Raw genomic sequence first — 19,907 nt, 5'->3', positions numbered from 1 at the left:
GAGACTGAAACTGGTGGCAAGAGGATAGGACAGAATAGGCTGGTGTGTTCCAGCTTGTCCCAATACTGGTTTAGTAGAATGATGGGAAAGAAGATTTGTAAAAGCATGGAGTACTACTGTAACAGTTATGCAAAAGGCTTCTTGCAGAATGATAGGCCCAGTAGTTTGGCCAATCTTCCAGCAGAATCCTTATCAGATTTCTGGTTTTTAAAAGTTTTTGTGTGTTTGCCAATAGCATTCACCTATAATTTAAGCTTTAATTAATATAGTAAAGTACTCTGGACTAGGAGAGAGAGTTCTGCTTGTAGTTTCAACCCAGGAACTGGGCTTTAACAGGTCCCATCTTTAGTTATCATTATAATAAACTGATTTCAGGTTTCACTTCAAGTTACTGCAACTGGTAAATTATATGTTCTGTATCTTCACAACAATGAATGCACTTTTTAACTTTTATATCTAAAAGTGATATCTAAAAAGTTTGTTTGAGATGTGAATATTACAATGAATAGTAAAAATATTTCTTGAAATCCTTGCAAAATCCTTATGTTAAGTACTTTGCTGTTTCCTTCTATGGAAGCTTACCTTCATGGAGTTCCTGTTTAGAACTGAAGGTTGTGAAAGCTTGTAATGTACTTTCTGATGTATTTATTTAGTTATTTTAATTTTGAGAAGCTCATATAAGAATGTAATTAATAATGTGCATGTATTATTGTCACAATTCAGTGTTATTTTAATGGCTTCCTATCTGTAGAAAGAGTCTAAGGCAAAGCCAGTGGAAGTTGTAGTCAGTGGACTTGGGTCAGGTCCTACCTAACTGCCTATAACATTCCTGATGTCTTGTACACCTTTATTTTGACAGTGTAGTTCTGCTAGATGAAGTTATTTGGAACCTTTGTGGAAAGTAAAGAAAAAGTAAATGGCTCCTTGTTAATCCTAGTGACTGAGTTGATTGGAACCTTTGCTGTCACTTTCATTCAGACTTCTGAGTTTACTTTTAGAACCCAGTTTAACTTTTGGAATTGCAGATCTAATTTCCATACATATTTGTGTCATTGTTTTCTTTCCCTAGGTGGAGGTCTTATGAATGCTTTTCTGACTCTTAAGTAATGTTTGCAGTTAGGAAAGTATAGATAGCTTAAAACACTGCTTTTGAAGGAACTTTTCAATAGTGTTGGGGGCTTTTTATCTTTAAGAAATTCTCGTGTTCTGATGGTATAATTTCTAGAAGAAATAATGAATTTGTCTGTATTTCCTATTCCAAATTTCAAAAACTTTTTTTTCTATTTTATTATCTTTTTAGCCGGTTTGTGCCACCACAGACAAGCTCTGGTAACAGATTTTTGGCACAACAGAACAGTCCAGTGCCTAGTCCATATGCTCCTCAAAGCCCTGCAGGATACATGCCGTATTCACATCCTCCAAGTTACACAGCTCATCCTCAAATGCAGCAAGGTAAGTCTGTGATGTTTATTTTATTCTCCTATTACATGTCAGCTTTCTTTCATGTGCACATTTGATGGGTTTCTAATTTCTTTGAAGGAGTCACATGCTTATTACTAATCTTTGAGGCAGGTATATTTACATTTTGCTTTTTTGGCTGTAAAGAGTGGTGGTATCTACTTTGTTTTTAAAAAATTAAATAGAAGAAGAAAAGGTAAAACACATTCATGTTGCAGTGCTCCCCTATTTATGTCCAGTTTGCATTGTTGCCCTATATATGCGACAGTAAAAAATTCTGAACAACCCAAAAGTTGTATTCGTTAGCTGTGAGCATCACTTACACATACTAGGGAATACCTCATTTCTGCCAATGGAAAGTTAAGTTTTCTGAATTTTAGATTAACTAAAGTTACCTTTAGAGATTCTTTAGCCTTACTGGCCCTTTTTAATATCAGATTAATTCTAAGTTAGCTAGAATTATGCTCAAGGTATGCAGTAAGTGGCAAAGATGACCTTCAGAAAAAATGTATTTCTTTGTTCTTTCCTTGTCCAAAAACAGTCCTGAACACATGATTAATATTAAGTTATCTAGGGCATTTCTTTGTTGGTAAGTAGAATTCTATTGGTTTCTTCCAAATAGCGTTTTCTTGAAGTTTGACATTGTGCTTAGAATATATATACGGCTGTTTTATATGTAATGTTATGTGTCTCATGAATACCTTGGAAGTTCATACCACACTAAGGTAGTGAATTCAAGTTACACAGAAGTAAATAAAGTTCTCTGTAATCAGTAAGGAAGCTACTGACTGTAATGAGAATAGATATGGAGAGAAATTTGGCTAATATGTACATGGAATTAAGATTTTTAAATCCTTTTGAAAAGTCTTAGATAATGCATTTTTAATCGTATTTGTGGCAAGTTGGATTCTTGTTCAGATTCTAGATCTCTTGCATCCAATGCTTTAATATCTGCCATTAAGAGTGTTTTCTCTGAATCTTTTTAAGTTCACGACCGGGTGACTGTATCAATATAGTTACTCTTACTCTTTTTATATTTCAGCTTCCGTATCCAGTCCCATTGTCACAGCTGGGATGAGGAATCTTCATGAAAATAAAGTTTCAAGTCAGTTGTCTGGAAATTCAGCTAATCATCATGCTGATAATTCTAGACATGGCTCAAATGAAGACTACCTACAGATGGTGCACAGACTTAGTAGTGATGTATGTTACCTAAATCAATTTATTATGATAAAGCAAATATTTACTATGATAAAGCAAGTATGTGTTTAACTGCATTAGGAGTCAGATATTTTAAGATGCTGTTGATGGATAAAACCACTGAAGATAGATTTCAATTTCCAAGTGTAGACTCGTTTGAAAATGGATAGATGATGAAAACATAGTTACATCATCATTGGCTAGTCTAATTGGAGAAATGCTAGACATAAAAAGTAGTAAATGTTGTAAACTTGCACTTCTATCCTCTTGTGAACTTTCTTAATGGCACATATCCGTCACCTGTGTTTTATTTGTAATTGCAAATTTTAAAGCTGATGTTAGAAGCTATGATGCAGAAAACAATTTGAAGAATTTTGATTCAAGTTTTGCATCTCTGTATGAATAATATTTATAATGTTGCAGCCTTTTCTACTTTTGAGAATATCTTTATGAATGAATATTTTAAGAATCATGAAACTCAAGAACTTAAATTAATTTTATTCATTTTAGGATTTTATTCATTTAAAAAAGTTAGTTAATCATATATCTCTGAAATACAAAATCAGCAAGTATACCTTTGAAGGCTCACCACACAGTCACTCAATTTAAGGACATTTTTTTGGTAAACTTGAGAGCATTCCTAGAATATAATTCATCATTTGGTGAAGCTCCAGACTAAAAAAGTGTAAATGAACATTTCTGAAAATTTGTCAACTGTGGTAGGAATAGCATCTCTGCCTGAAATGTCGTATACCTAGTTAGCCTGTTTAGTTAATTTAGTAAAAGTTCTTTGACTGTGTCTTTGACAATCATGGTTAAAGATTTTCTCCTGACCTAATAAAGCATACCTGATAAGAAGTTACTAAGTTTATTTTTCAATATGGGTGTGTTTTTGAGATTTATTGCAAGTCAAAGAAAAGCCAGTTTGGGGAAAAAAAATCAGTTCCATAATTTCAGTTCAGTAGCTAAATTAGTAACTCAGTAGGATATGAGTTCAGTTTCACTTAAAATAGCATAATACACTTTTGATAAGGAGTTTTGTGCTAGTCTGAATATTAAACTCCTTTGCCCATGAGAATATCCTCAGAAGGCAACAACTCTTTTTTGCAAGCACTCTTGCAAAACATAAGTGTAAGTAACCCCACATTGTAAGTTTAGGTTTACTGTGCTGTGAATGGAAAGAAAAAAATCTAATGTAGATATGTGATAAGTGCCCATAGGTGGTAAAATTGATGAAATCTGATTTCTTATGGATTTGTGTTCTTTGATTTGTAATCATCTTAGGTGCATAAAATTCAAACTCTTTCCTTTTCCTTTAGCATTATCATCTACCCCTTCACAAGGCATAGCTTGTAAATGGCCCACTGTATGGTTACACATGTGGAATTCGGCTGTTTGGCCATTGTCAGAGGCCAATGGCTGTGTGATTTTCCATCTATGCAGATGAAAATCCCCCTGAAATACCAATTTAGCTTTCTGTCTCACTACTGGATGCTAATTCTTTCATGCAGACATGTAAAAACATTATAATTAAACCTTCTAATATTCTATTAATCGGGCTTATTGGTCAAAAGATAAAAATTCATTTATCAGACATATAATTCAGATTAAAAAAAAAAAAAAGAAAAGGCTATTTGAAAAAATTACCTGTATCCAGATACTTCAACAAGGGCCACGTTAGAATGTTAACTACTGAAATAACTGATTTAATTAGGAAACATGAAATAACTGTAGAACTTCTTAGGAGACTTCATTCATTTGCATGGCTGTACCTTTTCGAAGAATGACATTTTTAGAATTCGTTTGTAATTATAGAAATAGTCTCTTCATAGATTCAGAATTTTCTAGCTTTTCCTTTCCCCAAACATTCTCATGTTTGTAAAAAACAGTAGTTTAAGTGGGAAATACCATTCTAAAGTTGAAGTTAGGGCATTGCTTGAATGAGTAGTCGTCACCAGCAGAGGGCTCCACAAAAGTATTGGTAAACCCCATGTAAAGCACTGAATGGAGATTGGAATATTGCGTTTCATATTTTATATAACAGTGTGGGGGTAAAAAATGCACATTTCTTTAGCAATTTACATTGCTAAAGATAGAGCATCGACATAATTACATTGCAATTAGGATTATATTATTAAAAATTTTGTCAGAAATTATTAATTGCTTTGGAACAGGTTGGGGAAATGCTTCATATTGCTATTAAGTTTTTTTTTCTGTTTAACTCTAACAAGCTAAAATCACTCCATCTTTGTTTTACATGAGATTAACCCAGCTGCTGTAATGGGACTGCTAGAGATTCTGTTTAGTCCTGGCTTCTGTATGCTGAGGATATAGATACAAAGTGTTACTTTGCTGAACTGTAAGAGCAAGATGGTAGATAGATAATCTTTTAAGGGTAGATTATGTAAAAAAATAGAGTTTCAAAGATCTATATTTTATAATCTATTCTTTCAAATGGTGTTACATTAAGGTCATGCATCTGCTGTTCAGCTGTTTACTATGAGTACTTGCAACAAAAAAATTCTAAATGGAATCTTAGTGTAAACCCAAAAGTGCTTGTCTAGTTAGAAAACATACACAAAGCTTTATTTTTGTGTGCCTGTTTTGGCTATAGATTCTTCTTAGGTCTGATTGGAGAACTGCATACATTATAGCCTAATAGCAATCTAAATTACAAAGATTTTAATGTGACTCTTTTTCTAGTATTTTTTTTGTATGCTTTTTTGTCCAATCCATTTTATCCATTTATGTACTAATTCTAGTTTTTGTTTTAACAGATGTTTATGTTCATATGTTAACTTTTTTTATTATTCTTACTTTAGGATGGCGATCCTTCAATAAGGAATGCTGCATCTTTTTCTTTGAGGTCACCACAATCAGTCTGCTCTCCAGCTGGAAGTGATGGAGCCCTTAAAGGTAGTCTAGAAGTCATATATATGTCAATTTATTTTTTTCCTGTTTTAAATAACAGCGAATTTAAAAAGGTTTTTAGATATTCCTCCTGACTTATGTATTTAAATAGTACTAGAGACTATGGTATTGTGTTTTGGATGCAAAATTACTTTGAGCCCTGATCCAGAAGAAATTTCTGTTGGTCTGAAAATTAACTAGTCATCCTTCCAAACAAAGCTTAAATTTATGGAGGACAGAAGGATTTAAAGTCCTTTCCAAACTGAGAATTAAATTCTTTATAAGAATTCAGTTGCTTTACATAAGAAAAGTTTTAAAGGCAGCATTACGAGTATTGAACCCTTAACCAGCTCAAAAGTGATTTAATATGCAACACTTGTCTTAATTACATTAATGAAATTATAAAAATGTGAAAATAAGTGAACTCAATACACATAGCATAAATGAAGCCTGAAAACCTTAGCTGTGGAGAGGTATAGGGTGAACTGTCTGTCAGTTGAGAGGAAATAGAAAAAAATCTGCTCAAAATAATTCTTTATACTAAAATCCGCTTGGTAAGATAGGGGCTGGGACATATTCTTGTTAATTTTCTTTTTCAGTAATTGCACATTTACAGGGCAATAATTGAAAAATTAAACAGTGCTTTCTTCTCTAGAGACCTGAAACCAAAAAAAAAAAGTCTTATTTGGTGATCAGTTTAGGCAGAGAAGAGAACAGAAGATGGTGGAGGTTACAGAAAAGGTGAAGGTATTATGCAGCCTGGATAAGAGACATATTTGTCAGGGGTGGACCTCAGGGCAGCTTTTCCATGCCTATGAGTAGATTATCAGGAAGATCTTTTTATCTTTATGGAGGAAGGATGAAATACAATGGACTTAAATTTAAATAAGAGGTTCAGACTAGATCTAAGGAAAAACCTTTTCCACTATCAGGACAGTCAAGCGGTGGGCAAGGATCCCCATAGAATCTGTGAGTTTTCTGTCCTTGGGGGTTTTCAGGATCAGGTTGGATAAAACCTGACATATTGTGTCCCTGCCTTATCCTGGTTTGAGCATGAAGATGAACTAAACAACTCCTGAGGTCCCTTCCTCAGGGAGGAATTATTATTATCAGGGAACTGAATTATCTTATGGTTCAGGTGGCAAGTGAGAAGTATGTGTATAGGATGCCAGGAGCTTCAGTATTTCAGGAGGTCTTATTCTAAAGGACTTATAGTGAGACTTGTGTAAATGTGGTTATTTTTCACTCTTTGTCAAGCTTATAAGTTTAACAAGGTTGTGGATCTAAGTTAACCCATTCAGGTATGTGATTACCACTCAGTCAGACAATATCTGAATTTATTTTTTTTTAAGTTACTGCTGTTTCAGTTGGCTGTCTCAGAACACAGAATTGAAGGGATATTTTTTCAGAAAACAAACTGATTGTATAGTTCAGATTGTAATGTTTCAGCATTAGCATTAAAGTGCAAGAAGAGCTTTCTGATTTATTTATCTATCTCTATGTTAACTTTACTTTTCCTTTTGATAAATTGCACGACTGAAATACTGCTGCTAGTGGTGTTACCATTTTGCCCTCTTTGAGACATTAAGGAACCCTGATGGAGAGAACCAGTTCTTAATGCACCATCTAGTATTTTAGAAATGTGCGGAAGAGGTGTAAGTAATTTCAGTGTTAATAAGAACGTGGGGTCTCCTACAGGGAATATTTGGCCTATGATTTGTAGTGAAAGTTGGGATGAATACAACAAGTATTTATGCTGAGCTTTTTGTTGCTCTCTTATTAGTCCCTGAAAGTTTGGTTGGCAGGTCACAAACCTTGATAAAGAAAATGAGCAAAATACTTAACATTTGTCTGTAAAGACAAAATGAATGGCAAAAGGTGTAACCAGTCATATCAGAGAGAGATCTCAGGAACATTGTTATAATGTCTGAGCTTTCTTATAGAACACAGAGATTTGAGGCATTTACCAAAGGTTATAGGACTTCCGGAGAAATGGGGATCATGATTGAATGGTCTGGAATTACCTTCACACTGAATGTAGCTGTCTGACAGAATCTTAATGAGGGAGAAATTTTGTTTGCAGCACAGACAAATATTTGAGAGATGGCAGGACTTATATCTGTGTTTTGGGGTGTTACGTCATCAGTGGAGTAAAATTTCACTGTCTTTGCTTCACTTCTGCTTCACTAAATGTACAAGAGCAGATGAGGTTTCATCCCCAAATTTTTTTGGTTTTAGCTATGCAACATCATAATGCCTCTGTTTTCGTGCTGTCATCTGTTCCCACATCCACTTGTTAAAAATTCATTCTGTGAATAGAGTATGGATTATCATGGAGTGTTTTCTTCTTGTTAACCTCATAAAATAACCTCTGGATTCAATTATTGAAGACTGATTACTCATCAGAATATTTTATCCATTTGTTCTGCTTTCCTACTGTTACGGAACCTCACATTTTATTTTAATTCTTAATTTTTTCTTGAGGAAACTTCTAAAAAGTTGGATAAAGGAAAGCCTTTCACAGTGTTTTAGTCCATTGCTACAAAGAGGTGTGTTCACATCATTCACAGTCCTGTTTCCATACAGTTTCCTAAATACTTAGGAAAACATCTGTAAGCAACAACTCTTAGGAAATTATGTAATTTGGCACTCTTTTCCACAAATCGGTTGTATTCCCTCCAGAAATTGCTAATTAATATTTGATTATTTTCTGAATAATTTGCAAAGTTCACATCTATCTTCTTAGGTTTTCACAGAATTTCTCCAGACAGATTGCACTGCATTTAGTCTCTGAATATAGAATAGATAACAAGAAGTATTAGGAAACTTCTCAAATCTATCGTGTAGACTTCAGTGTTTTCTCTTCAGTGCTACTTGTGAAGAAAAAATATCATCATCCCTTCTCTCTTTCAAAAGAAGGGTAGAAGAAATTTATTCAAGGATTTTTTTCTGATAGCATCAAAATAAGCATTTGTTCTTGTTTCTTCCTTTAAGTCTTAATTTTTATGCAAGGAGGTTCTGAATACATCCATTCGCAGCCAAAGCTGAGTTTTTCATGAGGCATTTCAAACTCTGGGTAGAACGGTGGGACTCTTCCTTGAAAACTGTTGGAAGAGGATATGGAAAGTGAATACAATCTGGACATACAAACTCCTGAAATGTATGTTCTTTATCTGTCGCATATGCGATCCCTTTAAGTTTGAATTTTAAGTTGAATTAGTGCTCTTTAAAAATAAGTGTCATTGTTGTCTAAATAAGTAACATGTTCTTTATATCTAATGCAAAATTTGGGAAGCTTTCCAGAGGAAGATACTAGGGTTTTAGAAAAAGCTGCAGGAAAGGACTTGAGGACTTGTCATCCTTTTACACTCACGTTGGCTGAGGTGTAGCAATACTGCTCTCAGTAACTTTCATATATTTTAAAATGTCAGTAACAGAGTTTGCTTGAGTTTACCAAAGAAGTTATTAAAATTCTTAGTGCTAGAAAACTCCTAATGCTTAACCTGAATAATTTTTGTTGCAGTTAGTCATGATGCTTCTTGACTTCTTTCCAACGGACAAAGAAAAACAGATCACATCCTTTTTTTATATCAGGCGTTTACATATCAAAGAACATTTTTATGTCTTGCACTAATCTAATCTACAAACTGAACACCACATTTTCTCTTACCTTTACGTAAACCATCATTTCTGAGCTTCCAATTGTCTTTGATGTTCTTAACTGACTTCTAATTGATCTACATATGTCTTGATGTTTAACTGTTCTAAGACATAGATACATCTCCATTTGAAGATTTAGGATGAGTAGTCTGTAAAGTACTGGAGGCTACTTTGTGTGATACTACTGTTGTATATGTAAGTATAGCTGCTCTTTGCTGATAACTTAGATTTATATTGCAAAACATTCTTCTGTCTTTCTATAGAGCTTGTCTATCTGCCTCTTATGGTTTGCAATTCACAGATAAATAAGAAGTTTATGCTTCTTGTAACTGAACTTATTTTGTTTCAGAAAGTTACTCAAATTAGTCAAGAAAACTTTTGATCCTATTTTTAAAAGCAGGGATTGGCCTCTCAGAGACTTAAAACCAAAAGCAGTAATGATATTTAGATTAATAAAATAATCTCTAATTCTGTTACATGAGAAGATATTAAAGACAAATATTTTGAACTATTTTTGTTATGACAGTGCTCTGGAAAGCTGCACTTCATCACATACACTCACTTCGTTTTTATTTTATAGGACTTGTATCTATGTGAACATAGATTCACAGTACAGTTCACAATAGTCAATGTATTTTTTCGTAGATTACACTAGATTGAAACTCTTCAGCTTGTTAGTGAAATTGCTATGAGAAGTTATATAAAAAGCCATGCTAGAGTCCAGATATAGCACTCAACTCTCTTAAAGATTTGATGATACTCATTCTTAAAAAGTTCCTTTTGGAATACCATTTCTTCGTTATCTCAGTTCTTACACAAAAATTATTCTAGTGTTAACTTCAAGCATACAGACTATGTGTTATACTCTGGGTAGGCCTTTACTATCCTTTTGAAGGGACTGTTTTTCCCTTTTTGAGTCTACTGGAAGCACAAATTCTCAGTGATTATTACCAATTTTGGGACTGCTTTAGCTAGAGTTCCTGGGTGAATTTGTTTGATCCCATTTTCATGAAAACTTTCTTTTTATGTGAAGGTGATAAATAAGATCATGTTAAGGAAAAAAAAAGAAAGACACACTTCATTTACACATTTTAACTGCAGTCTCTTAAAATCTGTTTGTAATTGTGTGTTCCTCAGGTTTTGTAACCACAAAGTTCCTAGCTTTTCCAAAAGTCAAATGTCATTGTGAATACAATATGAATGTGCTGGTTCTCTTCTCTTTCTCCAGCTTCTGCCCTTAAGAACTTGTTTACAGTGTAATTACTCATATGTGGAATCTTAATAATTCACAGGTAGCAGATACAAATTTCTTAAAGCCTTTCTTTCCAAAGGCTTTTCCAGTAAAATGTCTGGAATGTTGTGTCCAGGCTTATACACCAATTTGGTGTATAAATTTGGTACCTATTTAAATCATGTTCCAGGGGTGTGGAAGATCACTTTCCTATGGATTTAAAAAAATGTAGCACTTGAACATTCTTGAAATTTCTCTCCAGTGTGCTATGAACCAAGTATTAAGCATTAATATTCATTTGTTTTCTAAACGTTTTTCCAGCTTTCATGTTTAGGGAATGATACTTCTGGCAAAAGAGTGTATAGGACGGGTGAAAGGCTTTAACAGCTGAGAACCTTTGCCTGCAAGGGAATTAAAGGAATATGAGGATAATGTTTAGAGTGACCCTTTGGAATTTGTTACTGTAAAGTGGAAAGATAATTTTTTTAATACTGAAAAATATGTGAATCCTAACTTCCTGAGGACCTTAGTAATGGCTTTTTAACCATGTGGATCACAGCAGAGAGTGTGATCAGTGGTGTGACTTTGCTGCATCATCTTTGAAAGACAATTGATGTGAAAAGGCTTAGAGATGATCAAAGGAAGTGTAACAAATACTTAAAGAGGGTGCGAGTATTGTGGTGTGATTAGCAAGTCTAGACAAAACCTTAAGATGGAGATGTCAGCGATATGTGCAGTCTCCTGGACAGAAGCTTCTTTGTTTGCTATCCAAGTTAGTGATACTGAGCAACTAGACCCAGGGTAAACAAACCAGCAATGGATTCAAAACTTTAAATTTTAAAGAAGGCTAAGTCTCTGTCAGTGCAAATAAATTATTTTTAGACTTGATTGCATTATTATATAGGATTTGATAAGATACCGGTCAAGAATTACAGAAAAAAAGGTGTTTGCAAATTGCTATAGGAGTTGGTAAAACTTCCATACTCAGTGCCATCTACCACTAGAACCAATGGAAGAACTAAGAAATGTACAGAACCAGCCCATGGATTATCATGAGTGGTCAGAATGACTGTTGCTGAAAGACCAGAGAAGTATTGTTGATGGTTGTGTTTGTCCTCTGTAGAGACCTCATTTCCTCAGATGGTACCTGCTTCTCAGCTGTGTTTGATGTTACCTGGTTGACTATATTTACTGTTTGGTAATAATACAGTGACCTTCCTGAATCAGGGAGAACCTCCTTTTATCTCAGAAGCTGTACATACTCATGCTATATAAAGAGAGCGTGCACAAAGTTCTTTTAATGATGCTATCGATGGAAAATCAACTACAGAAAGTCAGATTCATTTTTCTCCTGAATTACTGCCCAGCCCTCGATTTAGACTCAAAAGTTGTCTACATATTTCTCTGTTCTGAAATAAGAAATCTAGTTTATTCCTAAAGATAGTTTCTGAAGATTTGTATATTATTTACTGCATTGACAGCATTTTGCAGAACAAACCTTATCAAACTTGGAATCTCAACTGGTTCAGCAAATTCATCGTAACTGTCTGTGTATTCTTGAAGCTTTGGGGTTTTTTTTTCTGTTATCCTGTCTTGATAAATATATTTATTCTCAGACATATAATGGCCCAAGACTTCTCCCATAGCAAATATTGCAGACTGACTCCACCATTAATAGACAAAACCTTCTCTGTGTAATGGGTGTAGTTTTCATAGAATTTGTAAGGTTGGAAAAGATGTCCAATATCATCTGTTCCAGCCTTTAAAGGAAAACCATCATGTCAGCTGAGCCCTCACACTAAGTGCCACGTCAAGTAATTTCTTGAACACCTTCAGGAATGGTGACTCCATCACCTCCCTGGGAAGCCATTCCAATGCTTACCCATCCTTTCAGTGAAGAAATTTTTCCTGAGGTCCAATCTGAACCTCTACAGTTTGAGGCCATTTCCTCTAGTTGCCTGGGAGCAACCTAGCTGGCCATAACCTCCTTTCAGATGGTTGTAGAGAGTGATAAGGTCTCCCCTGAACCTACTCTTGCCCAGGATAAACACTCCCAGCTCCCTCAGCCGCTTCTTGCTGGACTTGTGCTCCAGTTCTGCTCCCCTTCTCTGGTCATGCTCCAGTACCTCAGTGTCTTTCTTGCAGTGAGGGGCCCAGAACTGAACAAAGCATTCAGGATGTGTTTTCACCTGTGCTCAAGACAGGGAGACAATCACTGCCCTGGTCCTGCTGGCCACACTATTACTGGTCCAGGCCAGATGCATTTGGCTTTCTTGACCACCTGGGTACACTGCTGGCTTTTGTCTGAAGTCTCAATATTGAACGGTATGTGCTGTGTTCATTGTGTGATATCTGCTAAGGTATCTGGTAGGGTGAAAATGTTCAAAAATGGTTCATAATTTTCAGTTTCTTTTCACCACACCTCCATACATAGGCATTGTAGCTTCTGAGACTCCATGTTGTCAGAGGCTTAACCATCATTAACCATCTCAGAAATATGTGAAGTTATGCTGGAACATGTTATTTTGAAATGCCGCTGGTAGGCCTTACTATCAAAACATTTCAAAAATTTCCTTTAGAAGGAAGGTACTTTCAAATACTTATTCGTAGTGCTGCCTAGGAGAGGCAAAACTTTACTTTTGTTTCTTCATTTACTGGATTCTAAGACTGTTCAATTGAATGCAGTGAAATCCTTCTGGCCTCCTCAAGTCTATTCAAAGATAAAAAGAACCGCTTTATCTGTTGCTGCAGCCTTACTTTTCAACATGAGAAATGCCAAGTTAATACCAAATCAGATCTTTCCATATTTATCTAGAAGGTTAGAACAAGGGAGAATCATATCTGTTCTGTGTTTAGAAGTATAACTGAAAAATAGTGAGAGTTACATTGTTGCAACTCTAGAAGTATTAATATAAGATACAATTCAAGTTTAAGATGTAATATCTCTTCGGAAAGTTCTGAGTTGCCTCTGCTATTTATTGAAATATCCTGCAGCTTGTACTTCTGAGTGATAGTCATTGCCATAAAAGAAATTCGTGATTAAGGATTCCTGATACACATTACATTTAATCTTATAAATTACCCAAAGAAGTGGTACTTGTGGGGAAGAACATGACAAGAATAGGAATCTGGTGAAAAGCAAGGGAGATATTTTCTTTGGATGTAGTGAGAACTTTGGCACTGGTACTGGTTGGCTGAGTGTGGTATCTGATTTGAGGAAGTAGACTAGTAGAATAGTTAGAAAATTGGGATGAGTCAAAGCAGGGCTTCCCAAATGAATGTTGACAGAATATGGATTTGTTGCTGAGGGCCAAGAAGGATTAAGATAAAACTATGTCATACCTTGCTCACTACATACAGAAGCTGCAGGACTTCTTAAAGAATGGTCTAGGGAGACAAATGCATAGTAGTCTCTGCAAAGAGGTCATGAGTAAAAGCACACTTTTCATGTAAATTAAAGCTTTGACAGAGATAACCATACTGTTTTTTTCATCTACAGTTTGGTACAATGATTAATGATTCTTAACACTTCCAAAAATACTTGGTAGAAATTTAAGCTGCAAAATAAAACTGCTTTCTTGTTTAGTGGTGTTTCTTGAATGAAGCACATGGGACCTGAATTCCAGTTAATTTTTGCATGTTGTTAGGAGTGCTGACCTATGATGACCTGACTAGAATGACTAATAATAACTTCAGTCACTCCTTTCTGAAGATCTGTATTCCCCAATGGATAAATGGAATCTGAATGGTTGTTTTGAGAAGAGGAGACTGTGTGTGTTCCCCACCTTGCACAGTATTCCCTTCTAAGCCAAAACTACAGCTCAAAATTGTAATTGTGACAGGTTGAAAAATTTCTTTGTTTCTCAGACATTTTTCTAGGCTAACAGTTACAGGAAGCTGATTATTTAGAGGAAGTAGAACTTCAAATGTAATTAATTGGAGAAATTATTTAATTAGAAGTATCCTCTTTCTAAAACTTCTGTAGATACCCTCAAATCCTGGAAAGAGTACACATAGAAGCAAAAATTCGTACATTAAACAAAAAAGGAGAGGAGATAAGACAGGGAATGGTAGCGAGATGCCTTTAGATAATTAGTGTTTTCTAGATAGTAATGAATGGGGGAGGTTGGAATAAATTTACCTAAAATAAAATTTTAAAAAGAAAGGAAAGAAAGGGAAAAAAAAAAAAAAAAGAACTGTCAGAATCCAAGTTAAGGAGGTTGTGTATGTTTTGATTTTTTTTTTTTTTTTTAAATTAAAAATGTGTGGCTGAAATGGCTAGTGTTTACTGATCATTAAGTCTTCATCACTAGACCTTAATAAGAATCTTTTTTGATCTTTACTTTTTTCTGTCGTCAACTTGCTTTTGTTGATCATTTTCTAATAGCTGATATTCTGAACCTTAGGTACTATTTTTATTTATTCTTTTTTTTGGTGGTGGGTTTTTTTTGTTCCGTCTTCTCTGAAATGATCCCTTCTCTACTTGCAGTGGACAGCTAAAATTTCTAGGAAATACACTGCAACTATCTAGACTGCATCTTGATCTAGCAATGATGTACTTCCTACCAATCTTTTTTAGACCTTTTGTGAACACAGTTATATGTAGAGATACACATTGAAAGTATGCAGCTTATATTTAGTGTGTTTTTATATAAACATGAAACAACATAACTGTTCAGTTTTTCTGAATTATTATTCTAGGATCAAGACAACCTTTAATCCAACAATCTCAGCCTCCACCTTATTCATCACCTAGAGATGTTCCCCCAGACATATTGTTAGATTCTCCAGAAAGAAAGCAAAAGAAACAAAAGAAAATGAAGTTAGGCAAGGATGAAAAAGACCAGACTGAAAAAGCTGCAATGTATGATATCATTAGCTCTCCTTCCAAGGACTCCACTAAGCTTACATTAAGACTGTCTCGTGTAAGATCTTCGGATATGGACCAGCAGGATGATATGCTTTCTGGTTTGGAAAACAGCAGTGTGTCAGAGGGTGATATTCCTTTTAATGTGCAGTACCCAGGACAGACTTCTAAAACACCCGTTACTCCACAGGATGTTAACCGCCCACTAAACGCTGCTCAGTGTTTGCCGCAGCATGAACAGACAGCTTTCCTTCAGGCACAACAAGTGCCTGTTTTACAACAGAACACTTCCGTTGCTGCAAAACAACCTCAAACTCCTGTGGTACAGACACAGCAACAGGTTTCGCAACAAGGAGCTATAACGTCATATGATGAAGTAGAGTTGGATGCATTGGCTGAAATTGAGCGGATAGAACGTGAATCAGCTATTGAAAGGGAGCGATTTTCAAAAGAAGTGCAAGATAAAGGTAAAAGGATTGTGTGTGTGTATATACACTATATATTATATAAATATATATATATGCATATAAACCCCATATATATATATATATAAAAAACTTCCTGTCATTGTCACATAGTTCAATTCTGTTTATTCAGTGTAGGTTCTTCTGCAACATTCATCTCCATTCCCTTCCAACGATGAACTGTAATCTTTCATATATGCATATTTTAAGTATCTGGTATTCTTTATTTGGGGTCCTAATGGATGGAAAGTAAAAGTCTTATGTTTCAAAATTCTTTTAAAATACTCCTATTTTGAACCATGAGACTGAATGAAGTACAGTTGATGTTGTTTATAGTTTCTAAAATCCCAGCAGTACCGTAAATCAAAACTTGAAGTAAGTTTTGTTAGTTGTGTTATTAATCCATGTTTCCTAATTGAAGAAAATACAGGAAAACTGTTTTATCCCATTTCTATTCATGTGCCCATTTGGATTTAATGTGAAGGAGATGTTAGATTAAAATCACATCTATTCTGTTCTTTTGAAGGTAGTGTAATGATTGGGTAATATATACAATTATGTTGTCTCTAATGTTTGTTCAGCTGGATATTAATTATTATGTAGGCATTAGAAACTTTAGAGAGCTACCATATATCTGTATGGTCCGTAGTAAAGAACCACGTGGACCTCTGAAATGTTTTATCTTTACTTCGGTAGATGTACTTCTTGTCTTAATGGATTTAATTTAATCTATCAATTTTTTTTATTTTGATTTCTCTTTCTTTTTCTGTTGTTAACTGGTTTGAAGGTCTTTGGTTTCAGTTGTATTTTATGAATTAGACAGTAATAATTTACCATAAGTATTTTTCAGAATCTTCCTCTGTACTGTGTTTAACTTCTGAGAAAAAAAAATCTTTTGTAGCATAATCCTAATTTATTAGATACTCTAAAGAAAAGTCTTGCAGAATGGAAAATGGTGAAAATTCAGATTTTGGAGGTTCATAGGTGAAAATGGTCCATGGAGACATACTTGCATGGAATGAATTTACACACAGTTCTTTAAACAGCAGAGAGGGTGCCAATTATCTCCCTATTCCTAGTGGTTTTTCACTATTTTTAGAGATGCCTGAGTGGTGAGGGGAGGAGAGAGTTTGTGCATGTCTGTGTGTGTGTGTGTGTGTGTGTCTGTGTGTGCGTGTGTGTTTGTAAACATGGTTGCACTACTAAAAGGTTTAATTTTTAAGATGTTTCTTATTTGGTAACTAAATCAAATCTTTTTAGGAAAAACTATTTATTAATATAAGGAGAAAAAGTGTGCTCACCTCAAAAGAGATCTCTATGGATGTGTACTTTCCTTAATTTTAATTTAATGAGATGGGGAATTTGTTTATTTGCTTAAATCTCTTCCATTAATTTTAAGTTTATTGTTGGAGAGCTTGTAGTTTGTGGTGTAATACTTCAAAAGCTACATTTATGTCCATACACTTGCAATAGAATCTCTACCATGTTTTACCTGAGAAGCAGATGAAAAAATGAGCAGCATTTTATTTTGATTTCTCTTACTTTTTCTGTTGGTAACTGGTTTGAAGGTCTTCAGTTTCGGATGGTTTCAAACACTTTGATCAAGACTAAAAACACACTTTCTGTTTTGTTGTGTCTTTCAGAGAAAGTTGACAATTAGTTGTAAAGTTTGTTTACTGTAATTATACATCCATGGTCAGAAACTTGATTTGTTTCTTTTGGGGAAAAAGAAGGATATTTTATAGACTGTGACCTTTCCTGTTCACCACTGGTCAATCACCATCTTCCCAAATACAGATTCCGACAGTATGGTTTCCCCTTACCTGCATCCTCTGGTAGGCCTCAGATCTTCCTGAGTTCCTACAGTTGCTATAAGTCAGGTACAAGAATTGCTGCCTTATCCTGGGACAAATAATCACTATTTATTCACTCGTGCAAAGTTGCCTCTATGATAGACAATAGTGCTTTTCATCTTTTCACTCTGGCTCTTGAGGTTTCAGCCATGACTGCAGAGTATTTAGTAGAAAGACTTTTAGCAGTCTTGGAACAGATTTCCTAAAACTGTTACCTTGGAGAAATACAGTTCTTATTTTTTTGGTAATGCTTTTCCCATTGCTTCTAAGTTTATGCTATGTCTAGAAGCTGATACAGTCTGGGATTGTTCTAGTTAGGGTTGTTTCATTTTGTGAGACTGCAGGAAGAGGCATCATCTATTATTCCTATAGGAATATGTCTGATAGAAACATACTCAATAACTTCTAAATATGTCCTTCATATCTGCAAATCTGCATAGTGTCTTTATACAAAACCTTAGCATTTGTGCCTTTTTGTACATGTACTGTAACTTCATATTATGTCAGGAAGAGAGCATGGGTGTATCAAGTACTCGGTCTAATTAGAGTGGGAGTGCATAGTGCCAGCTGATGCTTTACAATAGCAAGCATCCTGTTAAAGAACTTACTCAAAATGCTAGCATATGCTAAAACCTGCATGAAAGCATCTTTGCTGCTTTTGTAACAGAGGCATGGGAATGCATATTACAGCCACACTGTGTTTTCTGTGTACACTCATACCAGTTTCCATAAATTACTTTCAGTAAAGTGGTACTCAGAAGTTTTGGTAGTAGATTAGTGGTCTCTTCTGTCCTTTATTTTAGACATGAAATCTCCATAGTTCTATATTCCATCACAGATTTTCAAATAGTTTCTTTTCAACACTAAGGGTTTTGTTGGACAGGACGTGTTCTTCTGAGGCTAATAGCCAGTAGTGTGGAGGAGTTCATTTCAGAGAAGCAGCAAAGATTGGGGGTGGGGGGCGCATTTTTGCTAAAAATTATAGAATTTGGCTAAGGCAATGCTCAGATCTGGGGGGGTTTTTTTGGATGTTGAGGTCCTTTTATTATATTTGGTACTGGTGGGAAATGGGGATTGGAGCCCTGTGGTAATTATAGTACTTTTTGTAATAAATCTTTGTTTCTAATAAAGCTGTTAAAATATTTAGCTTCCACCAAACAAAGTGCAAAGCAGTCTGTATTTCAGAAGAGGAACTAACACAGGGTTTTGCAGAAGTGCCTTCTTCTTTGAAAAGCTGCATACCTTTCTGAAATCTGATTTTCATGCTTTTGCTTTATGAAAAAGACATCTTTAGTGCAAAATTCACTAATGCAAAATATGACAAATTTGATCTAGTCTGTGTCAAATATGTGTAAGGAGTGATTTTATAATATAGGCTTCCTTCCTCATATCTGAGTGCTTTTTGCAGCTATGTTTTTATAATTCTATCCTTTTGGCCTACTTGGCTCTTGGATTAAGTGGAGTGTATCCTTTTCATTTATTGTGATAGGGAGGTGCAAAGTTTAACAAGTTGGTTTCATCATTGTCCTTTGTGTGGAAGGGCAGGAGTTTGTATCCTCTTTCTACTTTATCCATCACAAAAGTCTCTCTATTGATTAGTTTAACAAGTAATTTTTCTGTATCTGTTAGTGAAAGGAAATTTTGAATATCTAGGCATTTGGCACCAAAAGTTACATTCCAATACATCTCTTACATTTAATGGTTTCAGTACTGCTAAATTGTCTATGCAACATGACGTAACTCAGGTCTTCTATTCCCATTGCGCCCTTTATAATGGCCTCTATACCCTCATCAAACACAAGATGTTAATCAATACTAGATTATATCTTCTCTTTTGAAAGAATGTGTATATTACAGATAAATCTAGCTATTATTTACCAAGACTCAGATTATCTAAGTTGGAAATAAAGTGATTCAAAAGGGATATTAGAGAAATAAATTGACTTCTTACACAATGATTGACAGGTAAGCCGTCCTCTGCTCTAGTTACATTGTGATATTTTGATGATGTAATTTCTTCAGAAAAGTAGTGAAACTCAATTCACGCTTTCTTCTCTTCTAACTACTTCCAGTAGTCACACTTCCTGTACTGTTTGGTGCTATTGAAGGCTTTTGAAACAAGTAGAGGTCTATATTCTGAAGCAATACCTTATTCTTAACCAACCACCTTGTTCTCTTGACTGAAATTATGCTTTGTTCACATTCTGAAGCTGACTAGTCCAAATAACTACAGGAAATCCTATTAAGTTTTCAAAATTGTCCTA

The 19,907-nt window shown here is 34.8% G+C and overlaps 1 protein-coding gene across 6 annotated transcripts in view; it reads left to right on the top strand.

Annotated features, from left to right (window-relative positions):
- NIPBL (NIPBL cohesin loading factor) overlaps positions 1–19,907 on the top strand; it is a 147,143-nt gene that overhangs the window by 59,044 nt on the left and 68,192 nt on the right. For 4 of the 6 annotated variants that reach the window (XM_058864288.1, XM_058864281.1, XM_058864282.1 and 1 more), the window contains exons 6-9: positions 1,301–1,452; positions 2,501–2,661; positions 5,481–5,574; positions 15,161–15,793. In XM_058864288.1, the coding sequence (XP_058720271.1) occupies positions 1,301–1,452; positions 2,501–2,661; positions 5,481–5,574; positions 15,161–15,793 (1,040 nt within the window). Of the gene's footprint in view, positions 1–1,300; positions 1,453–2,500; positions 2,662–5,480; positions 5,575–15,160; positions 15,794–19,907 lie in introns of those variants that run through there. The other 2 variants (XM_058864285.1, XM_058864286.1) reach the window with 2 other exon arrangements.

Source organism: Poecile atricapillus, chromosome Z (genome assembly GCF_030490865.1).
Source record: "Poecile atricapillus isolate bPoeAtr1 chromosome Z, bPoeAtr1.hap1, whole genome shotgun sequence".
Lineage (NCBI taxonomy): Eukaryota > Metazoa > Chordata > Aves > Passeriformes > Paridae > Poecile > Poecile atricapillus.
Note: the sequence above shows the minus strand (reverse complement) of the source record. Positions and strands in the feature narration are given on the sequence as shown.